The sequence below is a fragment of the Zonotrichia leucophrys genome, chromosome 2 (genome assembly GCF_028769735.1).
Source record: "Zonotrichia leucophrys gambelii isolate GWCS_2022_RI chromosome 2, RI_Zleu_2.0, whole genome shotgun sequence".
Taxonomy (NCBI): domain Eukaryota; kingdom Metazoa; phylum Chordata; class Aves; order Passeriformes; family Passerellidae; genus Zonotrichia; species Zonotrichia leucophrys.
In genome coordinates this window covers 92,515,223-92,535,855 of record NC_088171.1, presented here as the reverse complement: position 1 = coordinate 92,535,855, position 20,633 = coordinate 92,515,223, and the positions used below count along the sequence as shown (strand labels likewise).

General features: G+C 37.1%; 1 protein-coding gene across 1 annotated transcript in view; it reads right to left on the bottom strand.

Annotated features, from left to right (window-relative positions):
- The window catches only part of ERP44 (endoplasmic reticulum protein 44), a 47,696-nt gene that overhangs the window by 15,463 nt on the left and 11,600 nt on the right, over positions 1 to 20,633 (bottom strand). The window contains exons 2-5 of the mRNA XM_064705693.1: positions 12,624 to 12,696; positions 10,794 to 10,833; positions 9,246 to 9,361; positions 202 to 386 (exon numbers count right to left, since the gene is read on the bottom strand). Of these exons, the coding sequence (XP_064561763.1) occupies positions 202 to 386; positions 9,246 to 9,361; positions 10,794 to 10,833; positions 12,624 to 12,696 (414 nt within the window). The remainder of the gene's footprint in view (positions 1 to 201; positions 387 to 9,245; positions 9,362 to 10,793; positions 10,834 to 12,623; positions 12,697 to 20,633) is intronic.

The following is a 20,633-nucleotide window of genomic DNA, read 5'->3' as shown; positions in this document are numbered from 1 at the left end:
ACACGATTCTTTTCAAATTTTTAAAAGCAAGATAAATAACTTAGTAGTGGAATGAATGCAGCTCAAAGTGACTACACTAATTTTTAATATTGCAAGTGATCCAGTTTTCCATTCAGTTAAAAAAAACGCACAAGGTATTGAACATTCCACAGCTCAACATCGTAAAAAATTCCAGAGAAGGAATAAAATTGAAACACTTACATCAAGAGAACTGATTTCTTCCAAATCCTGGACCTCCCGAATAGGGTTACTCTTCTGCTGCCTGATGTAATCTGCTATTGCTGTCACAGATCTCTGGCCCCTGTATTCCCTCTTCATCATCATGCCATTCCGGAAGAGCTTCAGAGTTGGGTATTTGCTTATCCTGTACCTCTGAGCTATATCAGCTAAAAAGAAATTAAGAGAATGAAAGCAAAGCTCTACAAATACAGAAATATACTGAACATGGTTTCTTACGCATGTACCTGACTGCCTAGATGTGGAATCTCTGAATCAGCAGTTCAGTCTTTAAGCAACAAGAAGACAAAGCAAAAAAAAAAAAACCCTCAAAAAAACTCCCCACAAAAATAAATCCCCCAAAACCCCCCAAAGCAAAAGCACCAAAACCCTTCACACCTGTATTCCTCCCAGGCACTGACTGTCATAAAGGGAAAAATTACCAAATCTGCGTTAAGCAAAGATTCAGCTTGGTCGTGTATACCCATTTAGTACACTTCCTACAAACAACTAGGAAGGCAAATTTAAGAGCATAACAAGAACATGAGAATGTTCAAAGCTTGCCAATCTCAGTTAATTAACCCACTTGAGAAAATATTAATAAAATAAATCATCTATTTTTCTTCAAACTTAGGATTTTCATCTCAGTTGCAATGCTGGAAATATAACTGTCACGTCTAAAATGTTTGAGAATGTGAACCCTGTGCAAAGTGTTTTTTGAAGGCTGTGAAGGCCAGAAGACTGCTGTTCCAGTTCTGAGATGTTCAGGTTTTGAACAAACACAAAATTCCAGGTTAAGGCAAACACCTCTGGTCAACCAGTTGACCTCTCTGGTCAACAGTATCATCATTCCCTCCAAGACAGGTCTTCATTCACATCTTTACATACAGTCCAGTCTTCTTCCAGACTTGGATCACACAAAGCTTCACACAACAAAGTAACAAAGTAATTGGCATTAATCTAGGATAAGAGCACTAGCTATTTTCACCTTTATCTAACAGCTCAGTCATTTATTTATCCACAAGACTTACAAATGTAGAAGAATAAAACCAGAAAGAGGCCTTACAGAAAAATTAAAAGAGCACCAAAGAAGAATGCTAAGTAGAAAAAATACAAGTTTCCCATAATTGTGCATCCTGTGCCCTTACAACCACTACTAAGGCACAAATGTGATTCTTTACCACACCCCACCAGGGTTCTTAACATGCCCCTGTGTCCCTCTTCCACTTTGCTAAATCACTGGGACACAGCAAATTGCAATAGGAACTGCAGCTAGTTCCCAGCCACACATGGATGGGAAAGCTTACACATAACCAGCAAGTGATTTGTGCCACACTGAGCAGGATCCAGCTGCCTTGAGTTTTTACAGCAACCTTTGCTATGGTGTAGAAATTTGGTTTGTACATTTCCAATATTCAGCAACTTCTTTAATCAAAGTTTTTAAGTATTTAATAGCTTTGAATGCTATTCCCCCTTTCAGATGTGGCTGAAGTCCAGCAAAGAACTTGACAATTTCATGAGGAAGAACTGAAGAAATGAGGTAACCAGATATACTTTGGGTTCTTAGGAAAGCAAGAATAAAAAGAAACAACAAAGACAAAGTATGTAATGTTGGATAGATTTCCAGAAGCACTTTCCTTTGGACTTTGCTTTGCTTAATTATTCCTTCCTGTTCACTCCTCTCCTGGAAATAAATCTAGAAAAAAAAAAAATCTCACAGGCCCTGTGAAAATTACTTATCTTCTTTTAAAGAGTGGGATGCAGTTTACTTATATCTCTGGACCTAAACTCAACTAAATGCCCCCCACATATGCACAGCAAGTTACTTAACCATTTGAGGAGACTCATTCCAGTGAACCACACCCACCACACTTCCCCTTCTTTTCTCTCTTAAGGAAAGACAGAGGTGGTGAATTCAGCAGACTGACCTATCCTTTGGAGACAGAGAAGTTTCATTCAGTTGACAGAGAGAGGAAGGCATTGCAAGTGTGGCCTGAACACATATCCTTACTTTTCATGGACTCCTTACAAGTCACAGGGTACCCTTCACGTCGCCTGGATTAGCCCACAGCAGGTAGGCAACCAAATGGGGTCCATGAGCGCAGTACTGAATAAATGAGAACAAATCCACTCTGACAAAAACATCCCTTCTCAGCTATATATTTACCACAAAGCAGATTTACTTTCTATCTTACACTTACTCTTTTTTAAAGAGAATGGAGAAGTCTGAATTCCATGCTGCCTGGAGAACTCTCAGTGAAACCAACTGCTGCTACAATACTAATCCTATTTGCAGCTTTAGTTACTGAAAACAGTCTTTGTACAAATTGCACAGCTTAAATCAGTCTGAGAACTGAAAACAAAAAAACCTGAAAATAACACAATAAGAACCAGGTCTACTCCACAAAAATGTTCTCTAACTTCTCCCAAGTAAACTTCAAAGCTTCACCAGCTTAGCCCAGTTCCTAAAAACCTTTGCATCACTATAAAACAGCACAGAATTCAGCCTATCAATTTTGACTAAGAGGCCTTGACTTGTTTCCTAAATATCCCAGAAGTGCATTTCTTAGTGCACTAATTACAGATAAAATTAAGGTAAAACATTTTATGTCCTCAGTGAAGAGTACTTTTATTTCAAATGAATACAAATTTCTCCATGGAGGATGTCAATATATTCAACATTAATGAACACTAGATTAATAATGTTTTCTTCCCTTAAACTCTACCACATTTTAGTTAAAGTACCTAAGAGCTGCCTGCAAGAAGGTGGCAAGTACAGCAGGAGAGGAATCACTTAATATTTGCTTGGTAGAAGACAAACAACATCTGCAAGGCAGGTATTTACTGCCCCCCTCCCTGCTGACAGAAGGACCTTTGGTCTGACAGTACACATGAGCTGGTCCAACCTTGACAGGGTCTGGCAAGGAGCACAACGTGTCAAGGTTCCACAGAAACACACTGAGATCAGTGACTGCTCCTGATACAGAGCAGCACAGCAAGGGAACACCAAACCCACATTTCTTTGTCTCACCACATGGACTTCTCCCTCATGTTATTTCCACAGCTACAGGAGGATGCAAAGGTTGAAGAAGGGGCTCAGAGGATCATGCAGTTTCTCCAAGATGGAGATTGCAGTACCTAAGGATGTGGACCTTCATCAAGGGCTGAAGTTGTGTAAAAATATTAATGGCAATAAATGCCCACTGTCCACGCTGAATTCAAACATTATTTCATAAGTCAGTACCTGCATGATCTTTACAAATTACATTGAGATTTCATGAATGCTGATATTTGAACTAACACAGAGAAATGACACTCCTACACAAGTAAGTATTTGAAAACCATCTTTTTACAAAAAATAAAATGCAAGTACATGAAAAACTGTTTGAATTAATTCAAAAGTCAAATAGAGTAAACCTTAAATGCTTCATTAAGCCCTGGCACTTGATACAGGTAGAGTTAGCATAAGCAGTGCAACTACAAAATTATATTCCTTTTAAAATTGGAAATACACAATGCAAATACATGGAATATTGTTTGAGCTCATTCACAGATTGCATTAGTTATAGTAAATCCTAAATTAAATTTAAAAATATTTCCTGACATTCCCATTGCCCGTTTTCTGATGAAAGGAGGTATTCGAAACAGACAAGGGCAACCTACCTAAAAAAAAAAGTCTCCCAACTACAACTTTATGACTTTTTATTTTCTTCAGATATGAAGGTGTGTAAAAGGAATAAGCCTTGTGTTTGTATTTTGCTGAATTTATCATTAAATTATAAATCTAGTGTTTAGCAGTTTCACATTAATTATGATAGGAAGCTACTGACATACTTGATCATCTTCTTCTCTTCTACAAAACAGAAACTGATCACAGCAATGACTGATGGACTCAGATGATTCTCCTCCCCATTTTGCATGTTTACCTGTTGACATTTAATAATTTCCAAACTGCCCAGACTTTTTTCCACTATTCATTTTGCCAACTCCAACACAAATATCTTGCAGTCGCCTAGTTCTCTTTAGATATGACTGGTTGATACTTCTTCTGAGCAAAGCTCTGTCTTGCAACAGGGAAGAGACAGCAACTCTTGTTTTGAAACAAACTTTTATGTGAAACCTGACATTTACACTCATGTTTTCTAAAAGTCTCCCACGTCACCTTCTGAGCAAGATCCTCTAAGAAAGCAGGACTTGTGAGCTATCATTTGTGATCCGTATCTCTGTCATATCTCTTGTACTGTCAGCCATTTCTCCAGAGGATCGTGTGTTCCTCTATTCAAAGGAATGACAAACCCATTTTTTTGGGGTGTCAGGCTTTTCTCATTGTGTGTACACACACGAGCCAAGCCACAGCTCCAAGCAAGCACACAGCCAATGACTTGTTTCTCAGAATGCTTCAGACTCCACCATTCTAGGCTACCACCACAAGACACTATCCAAAGTTCAGCTAGCTAGATGTCAGATTACATCACCAAGAATCTCAATTCCACTGCCACCAAGTTGAAATTAAATGAACCTGAATACAATGAACTTGAGTACAATGACTTAAGTGTTGAAAAATTGCACCAAGACTTACTACATTGAAAAAGGCTCCCACCAACAATGTAGCTAAGAAGGTCCTCCCCAGTGAAGGACTAGCAATATTTAAAAGGGTCACCATTAACTCAGTACACTGCTCTAATTTTTCAGGGCCATAATTCACACTATGACTAAACAAATATTTAGATTTTAAGTCTACAGGACTGGTTCTCAAAAACCGTGTTCAGTAGGATTCGAACAATATTGCGAATTATTTTAAATGCCTACCTCATCATATAAGGCAGCACCTGTAGAATTCACATGCTGAACAGAGGACTATAACAGCCTGAAAAGTTATCTGAAAGAAAATCAGAGTTTCAAAACTCAAACCCTGTAAAAATAACTTCTGAAAATACTCAGTGACCCTTTTTCTAGAGGAGAGGGGAATGGTCTCTTCATGTTGTCTGAGGAAGAGCAAGCACAAACCCAAGCTACTGCATTTCCTAACTTGGTGTTACAATGATGGTGGTAGGAGTTGCACAGCTACACATAAGGGAGAGTTTGAATTTTCTGGATCTAACACTGATCTTTACTTTGTGTGTCAAATCATCTTAAGTCTTCCTTACCCTTCTGCAATATCTTCCATCTCAAAAATAACAAATCCTTTCAGCTGTATATTTGAAGCTGGAATGACCAAATGAGTATTCTGCTAGCTCACTTGAGATCAGTCAACATCTTTTGAAGTCCCTCAGGCTACCCACTAGGGCACACTGCAGATGACAAATGAAATCTGTCTTTGATAGGTACCTTTTACTTTCATAATACACCATAAATTCTCCCCAGTTAAACTACTGCTCTTGTGACACTTGCAAGAAATCATAAGCCCTGCTGGAATACTCAGAAGCAGCAGAATTAGAAAGGAACTTGGGAAAGAATATAAACTAAGCATCCTGCTCCAATGATTGTGATACTGGTGACTGGTATGATGGACCAAAACAGGTAGAAGGAAAGCAATCAATATTCTGTATCAAACTCAGGTAACAGCAAATTTAAGCCACTTTCTGCTGCAAAGGAGCATTCACAACAGCCATGCTGCTCTAAGCAGGGCCTCATCAGTAGGCATCCCATAATCTTCTTTGACAGACTAACAAAATCGCTCTCCTAAGGAGTGCCATCAACAACCTCTCCAAATCACTTACACTTTTTATTTTACCCAAAGATAACTCTCTCAGACTGAATTTTTTTTCCCAAGCAAAGTGACAAGAATGCAATGAAATCCTCATGCTTGTTTAGAGTTTAATTTAGAGTTCCTTTATGAACTTCCAAATTTGTTATCATTCAATTCTTTTGCTTTCCAAAGGCACAGTAGCAACACAATCTCATCTCTGCAGACTAACATTAGCAACGTGAGCACACACTGCAGGAACAGCCAGTCACAGAGAACAGCAGCTCACAAAATTTAGGGAAATTACCACTCCCAGACACATTTGGAATGGAAGAACAGTTCCCTAAACAGTCTGTCCAGCAAAGCATCTCCTTACATACCCTCAGTGAGAAACTGATTTATGTTTGGAGGCACAAAGATCTATTCAAACTAGCTACTATTTTTATTTAACTCAGAAACCAAAGGAAAACATGGTGCAGTAGAATCAAACCCCCAATATAGATACTTCAATTGACAAGGATTTTGTACCACAGCTCCTAATGCTGAATTTAGAGAAACTGTCCAAAATATAAACTCCCCAGTGAAACATGAGTTTAAGATTGCAATATCCACTCACAGAGAACAGAAACATAGGAAATCTATTGTACCAAGTGAGTGTCCAACACTGCTGCTTAACATAAAAGATTAAAAACACTGAGACACAAGCAAAAAAAAAAAAAAAAAAAAAACACCCAAAAAACCCCAAACAAACAAAAAACCCCAAACCATGAAGCAAAACCTTTCTAATAACATCTATGCAGTAAGATCTGTAATTTTATATGGAAGATCACTTTTACCAGGTATTATACTTAGATAAGAGGTGTCCAGTATTTAAGATACCTGAATTACTAAACTGAACATAACAGAACCATCCAAGACTTTAACAAGACACAATGTAGCAGAACTCAGACATTTTTAAGTTATAAAAGGATGTGGTCTTGGAAAAGCAAAGAGTATCTGCTTTAACTACCTGCTCCAGATTTACCTTTAGTGTATGTTGCACACCAGCTTAAACACAGCCTGGAGACTCTGCCTACACATTCCAGGTATAATTATGTTCTACAATATTACAAACTAGTGTAAAATATAACCCATACAGAGGCTTAATATAGTGTTAATATGTATATTTTGTATTTTATCACATTAAGGACTATCACTTTCCAGAAAAACATATTTATTTTGGCTATAAGAGCAGACAGAATGATGGTTTTGTCATTAGGCATCAAACATTTGGCAGTACATCAATAATTCTCTTTAATTTGCTTTACCCTCAGAAGCTGGTGTGAGCTGTTGGGCCCTGCAGTGTGCTTCAATAATAGTGCATTAAATAGAAAGTATCTATGCCTGAGTAACCATTCTGAAAGCTGTTTTTGAGTGGCCAGAAATCAGCTATTTGGATTCCCTACAGAGTCTTGGCCTCAAAAAGAACCAAATCATTTGTAATGCAAATAATCCACCATCTCTACAACACCATTCTAACAGCAAATTACTAGTGGTATGAAATCTACAGGCATAACAAACCACCAAAATATTGACATAAAACCTCTAGTGTTGCTAAAATATGTAAACACATACAAAAATATAAAGCTTGAGTAAGAAATCCCAAACCACTAAGAATCTTGACACCAGCAATAAGCAAAATACTACACAGGCCCAACCTTGATAATACAGCAATATCTGCTTTCTTACTAAAAAGCTGCTATTGCACACATTAAAATCCAAGTTAAAATACCTAAAACTTTAGGACATGCCAAATAATTGTGTGCCATAAAAAGTACCATTGTTTAAAACCCAGCATATAAATACTAGAAACTAGGAATGACATGCACAACTCTGTTGTTTCAATTCAAAAAGGCAATGTAAATTGTCTGTCATTAAAGGATTTTATTTTTAATGCTCACATTTTACATCTTCTGCAACAGCAGTCATGCTCATCTACTTAAATTAAGGACAAAAATAGTAAATACTGAGAACTAATAGTATTCCAGAAATATAAAGAAAAACCAAAACTCCTGACTGCCTCCTACTACTTAGCCCACTACAAGTACTCCCAGGAGGGATGACAATCTCTCCTGTAGCATCTCCTCCTCTCAGCTCTCTGTAACAAGCACCAGTTACCTTAATTCAAAGAGCACATGAGAGGATTAGGCATTTCAAACTTTTAAAGCATTTCAAACGCTTGGTGGGGGACAAAAAAAAGTTTTCTTAACTATTGCTGCTAAGACAAGAAGGTCTCATAGCAAAACACTGGGCATCCAGCAGCCCAGACTCTGAGTTATTCAAGCAACTGAAGCTACAGCAACCAAAGCAAAGACTGCAGCAATTAATTTAAACCTCAACAATAAAACAATAAAACCTCATAACAACACAGGCTGATTTTACTATGGTCTTTAGTGAGAACTTTGCAGAAAGTTTTGTTGTCATTATCTTGACATGAAAAGATGAGCCAATTTCCAATGATGCTTGTCCTTACAAATTAACAGTTTTGTAAAGCCCAAATAGTATAATCAGTATCAATTAAACTGAATTTTTTCTGCTAATACTCTCTGGGAATCATAAACCACTGTTAAGAAATTATTCCTAGAAATGCTGGTCTCTAAGAAGCATAAAATAACACAGCTGTCCAACAGTGTAATAAAAATCCTGGTACTATCCATTTGCCTTTCAATGTACAACAGATGTTCCTCACATTTATTTTACTTATTAAGGGATTAAAAAAGAACTTTAGGAATGAGTACTAGCATAAAGTAAGATATTGCATATAATTTTCATGTCTGGGCATGGGGAAAACCCAACCCAAACAGGGAACTGTTTGCTGGCATGTGTAACAAGAGCAGAGCAAAGCTCTGATCCCTGCCTGGCTGTGTGAAAGGAAGCTTACAGCCCCTGCCACGACTCCAAGGTGCAAGGAAGATTTGATCAGAACATATTCTCCACGCTAACTGTGGAAGGTTACCCCTTCCTTTTCTTGGTTGTGAAGACCTGCATTATTTTTTGCACTAGTGCTTCTCTGACATGTGAATGAGCCAATTCAATTTATAATCACAGCCCTATTTCCCTCATTAAATGAGATAAGCTGAACTGATGAAATAAAGGATGTTGATGGATGCAATGAGAAAGAAACACTGGAAATTGCCCTGACAAATTCAGAAGAGGAGGTTTGCTGATATATTAAAAGCAACCCTGAGCTAAATGATGGGCCATCTACAGCTACACTTTGCACAGCTATTTAGCATATTTTTCAACACAGTTACTAACTTGGTAGCAGGACAGCACAGAAAAACCTAAATCAAGATTTACTTACAATGCTGATCACAGTCTACTCTAGCAAACACCACTTGATTCTTATCTGGATACTCTTCTTTGATTACATTAGAAGCTTCCTCAAAAATAGGATGCAGCATTTGGCTGAAGCGGCACCTGTAAACAGAACACAAAATCATGACATCAAAATATCACCTTGAAATCTTTCAATTGATGACTACTGGAACATTTCAATCTTTGAAGGAAAAAGAAAAAAAAGAAAACAAAGAAATGCCATTGAAAAAGATCACATCTGTCTGTAATCCTCGTAATTGAGTGGATAAAAATCAGTTCAAAAGTAACTTGAATGAGTCAGGTACAGAAAAATAGTAATTCTGAAAGAATACATAGTTCAAGATATGCTCCCCTGCTTTATTTCCCTAGGAAACACCATTAATCAATAGAAGCCTTTAGGAAATATATTCTATTCAGACAGTATGTTGTTAATTTTTTTCTACCTGAATTACCCCATGGAAAGTGATTTTAAAAATGTAGTAAAAGTTGGTCCTTAGATTGTTGAGATTGAAATATTCACCAACACCTTCAAGAAATATCACAGGTAATTTTCTATGGGTCAACAATACAAGTTATAAGTATTATGTATTATATTGTTGCTCAGGTTTGGCAGAATTTGAGCAGATGACCTTTACAGCAGCAAGAATAAAGAGAACCCTGAGGGTCCCTTCCTCCAGTAATGTCAGATTGTGATGGAAATTCTCTCTTTTTGCCCACAGAAAAGGTGGTGGGATTGTAAAGATGCTTCAGTGGCTTTAGGCAGTTTAGGGTAACAGTAGTGCACAAGCAAGCCCATTACAAATATGTCAATAAAATTATTTTATATTGTGTCCTTCCAAACATATGGCAGATTTTTAAATTGGAGATGCATAATGGCACTGTAGAAATTGTGAGAATGAGACTGCAAGGATAGACTTGCAATAAACCAGCCTGCACTGAAACCCACCTTAAACATAACAGTGACAGCCTGGGGATGCAGTTATGTCTGCAACAGCAAACATGTAAGTGAAGAGCAAGTCTTGCTCTCAAAATGCCAAGAGAGCTGAAGTCCACCTTCTGAAAAAACCTGACTCTGGGCAGCCCAGCTGTGTGCTACGCACTGATGCAGCATGTATATGTAATATTCTACAATGGTTTCTTGTCCCCCATTCTTCTCCACCCTTAAAACAGAGAATTTCTGTGATCAAAACCGATCTGTTCTCACTCATAAATCAGGTTACATCACAGACTGGCAGTGTGCCTATGTTGAAGGATTATTGCTGTATGCCTAAAAGTAATGATCATAATTAAAGCTGCAATATTTTAAAACTACAGCCTATAATAATGTGAAAGAAGCAAGCATAGGGAGAAGCACTCGGGACATAAACCCATGAAAGAATTGGTTCGAAAGCAAGAGACTACTGTATTTTCAATTAGAAAACTACTGTAGAAAACTACTACTGTATTTTCAATTAGAAAGCCAAACATGATAGTTTTCAAAAGACAGAAGCTTAAATATATATATATAAAAAAAAAACCAACTTGAATAACTTACCAATCAGCATAAAAATTAACTAAAGCAACATCTGCATTGTCTGAGAAGAAAGAAAAAGAAAAAGCCCAATGTCACATTGTGAGGCAAACTTCTCAGTTCTTTTATTCAAGATTATAAAAGTATCTGCAAAAAAACTACAAAAGCAAATATTTCTAGATAATTTAGATAATTTAGCATAAAGCTTAGTCTGATTGCTAGAAAACTGCTGGGGTAAGTCTCATCTGAAAAATAATAACAAAGGGGAAAAGATGGAAGAGGCCTTCAGTCAAGTGTTCTACTGACTTTATTGATATGTAAGACAAAAAAAAATGCAAATACTTAAGGCATATAAGACACACAAAGTAATTAAGTGACATATGCAGCAAAAATTATTTCTGGATTTAGAATTAAGGCACTCCATCCAGAAATTGAACTCTAGTAGCTCTTAAGCACTAGCTCTATTATTCATAAGTGTTAAAAATCAGTTAAAAGCTGAAATCCCAACTATTTGGGGTAGAAGACTGATGAACAGGCAACTTGTCTGTGCAACTTGCTCTGGTTTGTCCTTACTAGTCTTATTTAACCTGGATACTATGGAAAAAGGTTGCAAAGAAATTTTCAGTCCCCAAAGCCAGAAAAATAATAAGGAACACTAAAAAAAATGCAGTACTACACGAATACATATAATGAAGTAATGAAGTAATGTTATTATGCATTCCTTTTTACATATTAAGAAAAAATAATAAAATTGATAAATTTCTGGCCCAAAAATGATGTATTGTCTTTATAGAATATAAGAACTAACCATGCTTTCAATTAATTTTTAGTAGTAGTACTGACCTAGACATTTAAAAAATTGAAATACATGCTCTAACTACAGAATATCAGCCACAGCTTCATAAAGCAGAAATGCTGACAAAGCAGAAAATTGACAAAGAACAGTTACATGTGAAGATAAGGATGCTGAAAGCCTGGAAAAGACAACATGCTGATAAAGACAATTCTTGAGTAGGCTGGAGAACACCACAGTTTGATTACAATTATGGTGTTAAGATTTTTATTATCAGCGAGGGATGCCAGTGGTGAAGGGGTAAATAACAAGCACTGAAAAGTTAAGGGTCACCCCCCAATGTATAAAGTATTTCTTGAAAGTAATGGGATGAATTTCAGAAGCACTCACACTTAGCATATATTCCCTTTTGTGAATTACAATGTATAAAATAATTTTACATTTTCCACCGTAGAAAAGGTATTTACAAACAGCTCTCATATCACAAAGCAATCTCACATCATAAGGCAGGTTCTAGTCCAGACATTATTAATAAAGATTTTTCACCCTGGATATATTTGAAACAATGCAATAACTTTTTCCTGCAAAGACAACCAGATACAGGCAAGTTGCATACTTCTCAGAGGGAAAGGTTTCAGACAAGAAACACATATCCTGTTTAATTTAAAGATTCCCATTCTATGAGCCACCAGAATCAGGACAGTGCTTAACCTGGCAGAGCTGAACAAGCAAGATACTTAAGGCTCATAACCATGGGTTTCACTTGCTGCTATTTTTGGGGGGGGAACTTTTAAAATGCCCTCTAGACTAGTTTTGGTTATGCAGTCAAGCATTCCCTTCTGCAAACAAGATAACAATTATTTTCTTAAGACACTTCAAATTCTCATTGCAATACATTAGTTCAGACAGCTAATTTCAACCACAGGCATTTAATATTTCTAAGCCAATTGCAATTCATATATTCAAAGCTAGGCTATGAATATTCATTTAATACCACTGCAATGTTCACACAAATAAGTAACTGCAGACATACAAGGAAAAAAATTACTCAAAGTACTCACTTAAAATGTCGTCTATATTTCCACTATCTAGACTTGTTATTTCACCTCTTGTTGGATCAAAAAGCCAAGACACCTAAAAAGAGAAAGCAAACCAGTAAGGTATGTTTCAGCAGTGAAGTAGTAACTGCTGTGTGATTTTTAAGTGTTGCAGTTCAAAAGCTGGAGAACAGTAAAAGAACTGTAATTCAGTCAATGCATTTCAGATGACGGCAGTACTACAAATATACAAATAAACTACCAATATAACGTGCTTTCACATTGAAAGGAAAATTAGTTTTTTAAAATACCATTCTCTATTATGTAGCCAGAACTGTTACAGGTAAATTTGCACCTTTAAGAGTAACTTATAACTTCACTCTGAAGAAAGAAATGAAACCCCATTTCAGCAACTTCACACAGGTGGGCTCGTATGTTTTAGCCAGAGACAAGTAATTCATTCTGTCACTTAGAGGACTTGTCTGACAAAAAGTTTCTCATTAAGTAAAGCCTCAACTACCTGCATTTTTATTGCTGTTTTAGGAAACCATTTCAATACATCTAACTCGACTAGCTACAGTCTTTTATCTCCTTCTGTATTTCCACTTGACACTGCTTCAGTCCCAGCATGCAATAGACTCATCAGACTATAAAAACCAAGACACCACATCAGCCAAATCATTCAATTACAAAGAAACATTTTGATTACTCTTAATGCAACTCTCATAGCAATACACAGTTTTATGGATGGACACTCATTTTCAGTGCAACTGGCCCAGATGTTTTTTTTTCTAAAATGCACTGAAAGAAACAGGAGGTACAGCTCTATCCCAGGTGAATTACAACTTATTTTTGCTTTGAGAGAGACAAGTGTGCAAATGTTTGAGTAGGATAATATAGATTCTTGTCTGGAACATGAATGTTTCCATCCTGAGTAAGCCAGTCAGAAAGTCATCACTTCTGTAAGCACAGTCAGAACTCGGACCAGATGCTCTGCTGTGATGCCTTCATGGCTTCAAGTGATGTATGGTTCCTCAGCTGACAGAGGTAACAGCAAAGGAAAAGGAAAGTTTTTGGAAGAGAAATGAGAAGAATGCACAGGTCAAGGAGTTGGGCAGAGACCAGAGATGCACACAGACATCCCACACTGAGATGCAGCAGCACACAACATACATGCTTTTGATGTTTCCAGAGACTTATTTACTCCTTGAGGTGCAAACAACATCTGCCTATGGCTCAAGAGGCACCAAGGAAAAACATATAAAAGCATAAAGACCATCCAAATAAAACCACACAGAGCAGCTGTATAGCAGGAACCAGTTAATATAAGGTTCTCTGCATTTATGGAAGAGCTTGAGACCTGTAGTAGGACCATGACTACAAAGAACAAGCCTCCAGGATATACCTGCCTTTGTTTACAATTTATCAAAAAACTCATTTAATGTCACACATCAAATTTTGTTACATTTATTACAAGTGTATATGAAATATTGGGAAAAAAATTGCCAAACTGGATTCCTGCTTTCCTTAAGATCAGCTTCAAAGATGGTAGGAAACTACTGTAGTGAGACACTGTTAACAGCTCTAAAACTATCACTGTAAATCACACACAGGTGAGATTTGCAGCAATCAATCATTTTCAATTCTTTCTGACTTGTGGATCACTAATCAGGAAGATTACTAATGTGGATCACTAATCACTTCCCAGTGAAGACAGCGATCCTTTCGCATTTCCCATATGGAGGCCCTTGGGCAGCAGATAACTCTGTCTTGCACTACAGCCTGAAAACACACCAGCTGTTGGAATACAAAATATGTACCAGTGCTCCTCTCTTGGTAGTTGAATAAGATACCATTCTTAAATGCAAATCTAAGATTTGTGGTGGAGTTTGCACAGTCTTCCTGTGGCACTTCAACTGCTCAAGAGAAATGTCTAAACTGTGGCTCTGAGACAACTGCACAGAAACAAACTGAGCTGCTAGGTCCAGAGATTAAACAGGCAGTGTAACAACACAATCTGCCAAAAAACTACCTGATTAAGCAAGCTATGCAATGCACAAGTTCCAGCAGGCCAGTGCTCAGGGAGTTCCTCTGAAGATGCTGGCATTGCTGACTAGTGAGCAGCAAGAAGGAAGGATCTGCCTTTAAAGTAAGAAGCTGCCTGTATGGACGCAGATCCACACTGGCCAAATTACACCCAGAGAAGTAACAGCTGATGGCAACCCTTAGTGCAGACACCTTGCTTGGGTGGTGCATGGGATGACAGCTTCCATGGTGCAGCTTGGGGGGAGGTTCTGGTAGTGGAAGTTATGTTTGTAGTGAGTGATGGGTCAGGTCAGCCTGTGCTGGCACAGGTTTTGCTTGTATGCAGGTGTTGCTTTGTTGCAAATGTCAGGTTTGACCTGAGTACAATTGAAGCAGTAGCTACAATTAACAATAGCAGCTGAAATATTGCTCTAGACAATAATGGATTGAGTATTTCAACAATAGTTTTCTTGGTCATCATCTGATCCTACTGAAGTTGACTTTGCAAGTTCAATGTTTAAGGCTTTAGCTGCCTTGCAAGGCCTCAAGGACCTCTGATCACCCTGAAGACCACAGAGTTACTTAACCTGCCTGTAATCTTGGACAAGGTTTGTTTACAGAGAAAATCCACACAAGCCTCTGGAAAGCAAGAGCTTTTCAGTTGCTGCACACAATCTCTGCATCACCATTCATACTCAAAAAGAATTTCCATTGTAGGTCTTGGCGTAACTATTTTCACAGGAGCTCAGCAGTAGCACTTCATATTGTCTAAACAAACCAAATGGGTAAGACAACAATTTCTTAAAGCCTCCTGGCTTTTTCTAGTATAACTTTCCAGCAGCAAGACAAATCTTATCTAATAGGATTAGTTACACGTAAATTAAACATAACATAGATAAGTGTATTATTTGCAGTCAAGAAATAGGCTCTGTTACTTAGCAGATATACTTCAATGAATCAGGAACTGCAGTCATATTTGTAGATTGCCACAACACACTTTAAACACATTTAACTTGCAATGCAAATATTTAAGTGCACCATGAAAGCACAGGACTTACTAACCAATGAGATCTTCTTCTAGACTGTGCTATGTGCAGAAAAGAGGAATTAAAACTAATACTTCTTTATAGCACAAATAAATTTTGTGATTGCTTTCTTAACTCTTACTGTGGAAACGTGCATGGAAATGTGCAAGCTGCATGTACTAAGATATTAACACCAAAACAAATATTCCAAATATCTTCATGTATTGAAGGTGAAAAACAAATTAACCATATACACTATTGTCCATTTGTGTTGCAGTAGTGGAAAAATACTGAGACTAAGACCACCTTCCCCCAAAAGTTGCACAAAATCTGAGATAATTGAAATACTTTTCTCACTAGAAGTATGAAAATTTCTGTTTCATCAAATATATTCATAATCACGTTCTCAAACATTTTATACTGACTAAATAACTGTGGGTGCCAAACTTCTAGTAATAAGCAGACAGACTCATGGAAAAAAAGCATTCCTTGAAGAAATGTCAATAAATATGCCAGACACACTCCAGGCTGAAGCTTTCATTAAGGTATAATGCCTGTAAGGGAGAAAACACCTCTTTTTGACCCAGTAATCTTGCTGTCCCATGGGATGCAAGAGGGTTTATGATATTACTAGCATTAATATTTATCATAAAGGAATACAAATTTGTATTTGAATTTCTAAGAAGCTACACTGTTTTGAGAATATTTTCTGACCTTTTTTGAAGCATATGCTTGATACCCATGAGCAGAAAACAAGACATTTCTGAGGAAATAATTTCTGAATATCAGCTACACACTTTATAACAGGTATTGAACACAAGTTCTGAAAAACATACTGGCTAAGGAAAGTATTCAGAATTTTTTACTTTTAAATGCAAACTTTACATTTCACTGCTCACAGCAGGACATATGGATGATGGTTCATATTTGTATCTGAAGTGAAAAAAAAATAATTCAAACTGGCATTACAAGATAGCTACAAACTCATTGAAGAAAGCATCTTGGAAAAATAATTCAAAAGGAAAATTGGTTACTGAAGTGCACCTGAAAACAACTCAACTTTCTGCACTTACATTGGATAAAATTAAGTATTTTTTATTTCTATTTTTTAAACATTCAAACAGAAAATCCGATGGTAAAAGTAAGTAGCTATGAAATAAAAATATTTTAAAAAATAGAGTAGAATATAATACCTGAAATACTTGAGTGAAGATGCTCAAGTTAGATTAGGATGTTTATAATCTACTCACAACATTTAACACTACAGAAAAATGACAAAACAAATGTAGACTGAAACAAGTGAATGCAGAAAGCTTTATGCACTTACAGAATACATTGCTTGGGGGAAGAATCAGGAACTGAACAATGTGTTCACAAAGATAAAATTTAGCTCATATGGGGGAGGGAAGAAGAGGTGATGACATACACTTTTACTCTTCTGGTCCTCAGAAATACTGTCAAATAAGGCAGGAACATCATGGCTGAGGTTCCTGGGAGTTTCTGAAGATAACAGTGGTCATGCTTTTACTGGGAAGTTTAATTAGTACAGAAATCTTAGTGTTTCTGATAAAGATTTGGTCCTTGCTTGAAGTCAGCCAATGGCTTAGAGAGCCAGTAGCAGTCACTTCTGAGGAGTAATTAGCTGAGATTTATTCTGATTGTTTCCAGTGAAAGACCTCAAAGCACTGCTGGAAAGTCACTATGGTCCTCCCAAACACACCACGCAATGCCACACAAGTATCCTTGCACAAAACAAAATGCCTGGACAGAACCTATTCAACCCATACCCAACACTGAACCTCTGCCAGGTGTCACACCACTTTCCCAAAGAGGAAATAAAAGCACATCCAGTTTCAGCTCACCTTCTGCTAACAGTATTCCTGTTCAATTGCCATTCCACACATCCAATTAATAAAGCCTGCTGGTTACTCAAGAGATTTAAATCAACCTTTTATCAACATTTTACCAGCACCAGTTAGTGTTGTTATTTCTTTAATTGCTAACTGGAGAGACAGACCTATAGTTTAATGATATTTCAAGTGCATTATACTTTACATGCCACTTTCTTGCAGAAGATTTTAACAGTTTAAATGTGCATAACCTTAAAATTGAAAGAAAAGGAAAAAAGAACCAGGTCTGTTGCATTCTAGTTCTTTGTGCCTTGATTTTTTAATGCACATAATGAAGCAGAGGTCCTCATTTCTAAAGCAAACTATCTGTAGAATATAGAAAATGTATTCATGAAGCATTATGATTTCTAATTAGTACTACACCTGCAAAGCAATCAACAAGAACAGCCTTCATTTTCACTTGCTAAACTTTTCATTTACCTTTTCCTCCTGCTGGGAAATCCTAAAGGCAGACAACTAAACCATCTTTCTCCCCTAACACAAAATCATTTTACATTTGGCAACCGGGTCTGGCCCACACCTAATCCCGACTGGCACGTTGAAGTTACTACCTGAAGTCCAAGTCCCCCAGGACCCTGCTGCTGACTGTCAGCTCCTGAGCGCCTCCTTTTTCGTGCATGCTGCTGATCTGCTGCTGCTCTGAGGTCTGCATTAAACTCCTGGACAACAGGAAGCAGACGGGTTTACAGCCTGCTGTAGGATGATACAAATTGAAAGCAATCCCAGAAGACAGCAATGCCAAAGCTGGCTAGACATTGGAAGAGCCCCTGAATTCTGGCTTCAGAACCATCAATCAGGAACATCTTGCTGGCAGCATTCCCAGAAGCCCCATAATGAACCACAAAGTTCAGAGCAGAGAGAGGTAACAGTAAATAGAGAATGCTGAAGGAAAATAAAAAAAGAACATTATTCACCCTCTCAGTGAGAGCAGTTCAACTCTTAGTTGTCACCACTTGATTTCAGACTGTGCCCAAATATTTTCATAACTTTGGCTGACTGCTGCCATCCCTGGTGAATATGCAGGGGTTTTTTATTGGTAAGGTAAGCTGCTTTCATTCTAAGACTATGAAATAAAGATCCATTTGTTCAAAACATTAACCAACAATACCTTCTCAATTACATTCAAGTTTTCAGAGCTATTTTTAAATGGGCAACAAGAAATAATTTCTTATAATTTTTCACTTAGGAACCGTATCTTAAATTTAGTCAGGAAAACTTAAAATGCTCAAAAGAAGCTACTTAAAACAGATTTAAAGATTGCAGTTACTAATGTTCAGGAGAACAGAGAAAAAACATCTAACTAAACAGAAATATGGATAATAAATAATTAGAAAAGTAAATTTGCTTCTTCAGCCTTGATAGACAGTTCACTTTTATGCTGTTTTAGCCAAAGAGTGCTGTAACTGCACAGAGCTAAGTAGAGACCATCCTGTGAAAAAGAAGTCATGCAATTTTTTTGTCTTCCATACATCTTGTTGTCTGCTCCCATTTTAAGTGCGTGGAAGGAATATTTAGAGTAGGTGCATATCTTATTAATACTGAAAAACTTACTTTCAAATGGAACTACTGGAACAGAAAAATTCACAATTTATAATGCTATCTTTGAAAATCCAAATTATACTGATTTGATAGGCCAAATTTGGAAAAGGAACTCTCAGCTAATGGTTCCAAATATTGAACTTAGCACACAAGCAAAGGACTTGAAGGACTTGACTGGGAATGGTTCAGAGCTGCAGAGATCTCTCAATGGCCTGATACTATAGGAGCAAGGATTTCCAGAAAAATGGCTAAGTTAATCTCTCAACAGTTTGTGAACTATCATTAGAAGACACAAGATGTTCATTCAAAAAGTCTATTGCAGAGATGAGAATTAAACACACTTCTCACAACATGCAGTCCAATGCATTGCATTTTTTTCCACAAAGCTATTAGTAGCAGAACCATGCACCCAAACACAATTCTAAAGCTTAAGTCTCTGAGCACAAACCTATGGATCATGGTCTTTTACAGAAATGTTTAAGCAAGGGTTCAAAAAAATGACATGAGGCATGTCTAAAAAAATGTCACCGAGATAAGACCTGTAATTTATTTCCAGTTGAATTATTTGTAACTTTCAGTTATTTCTCTTGGCCTTTAGGGAAAAGAGTAATCTCCAGTCAGGGTTATAATCCACTGGTTTCCTTGCCTTATACATCTACACAGAGAGAACACAGTCCACACACCTTTAAAAGATGTAAACAGATGTCTGAACATCTATATTAATTTGTGAATAATGTTCAGAGTGCTCCAAATCTTCACAACTAGGAATCTACCTTAAAGCCTTAGATTTAAAACTACAAATTCAGCTCCCCAGGAAACTACTGAAAACTCTGAATCTTTAGACATTTTATTTGCCAACCTGCTTCTCTTAAACAAGCAGCTAGAATTCCCCTGAAAAAGAAAGGTCACATTTGTGCAGCCTTTTAGGAAAAAAACACCTCATGTTCTGATAACTCTTTCTTTTCCATTTTGCCAACTGCTCTGATTATTTGGCAACAACACAAGGATACACTTTCAAGCAGGAGTAACACACATAAAATACAAATGCAATCTCCAAAATGATTAGCACAAATTAAGCAGCTGTTGCTGTATATGAAAGCCAGCACTCTTAAGATCCTCAACTTGTTAAAGCATGATCCAGCAACATGAAATAAAGAGCAGCTTGCTCTTGTCAAGACTTTGGTAAGGCTGGCAGAGAAGAATCGTTTGCTGCCTCTTTTCACTAAGTCAAGGAAAAAGGCCCTGTTCTCTATTTTGGCCACTGCAATTAAATGTAAAACCCCCTACCAAAAAAATTTGTTGTAGACAGTTTAAATATTGCAGACTGTGTACTTTTAACTCAATTCCTCATTACAAAAAGCAACACATTACCCTGCTATTCATTATAATCTACGGGCTTTCCTGTGCTCTTTATTGTAGTTTTTACACAGGGCCATTGAAGAACAAGAAATTAGCTTTTTTTTAAACAATACAAATGTATTTATGCTTTGTTCATTTTTGGACTGGTGATGAAAATGCATATTAAAATAAAACAA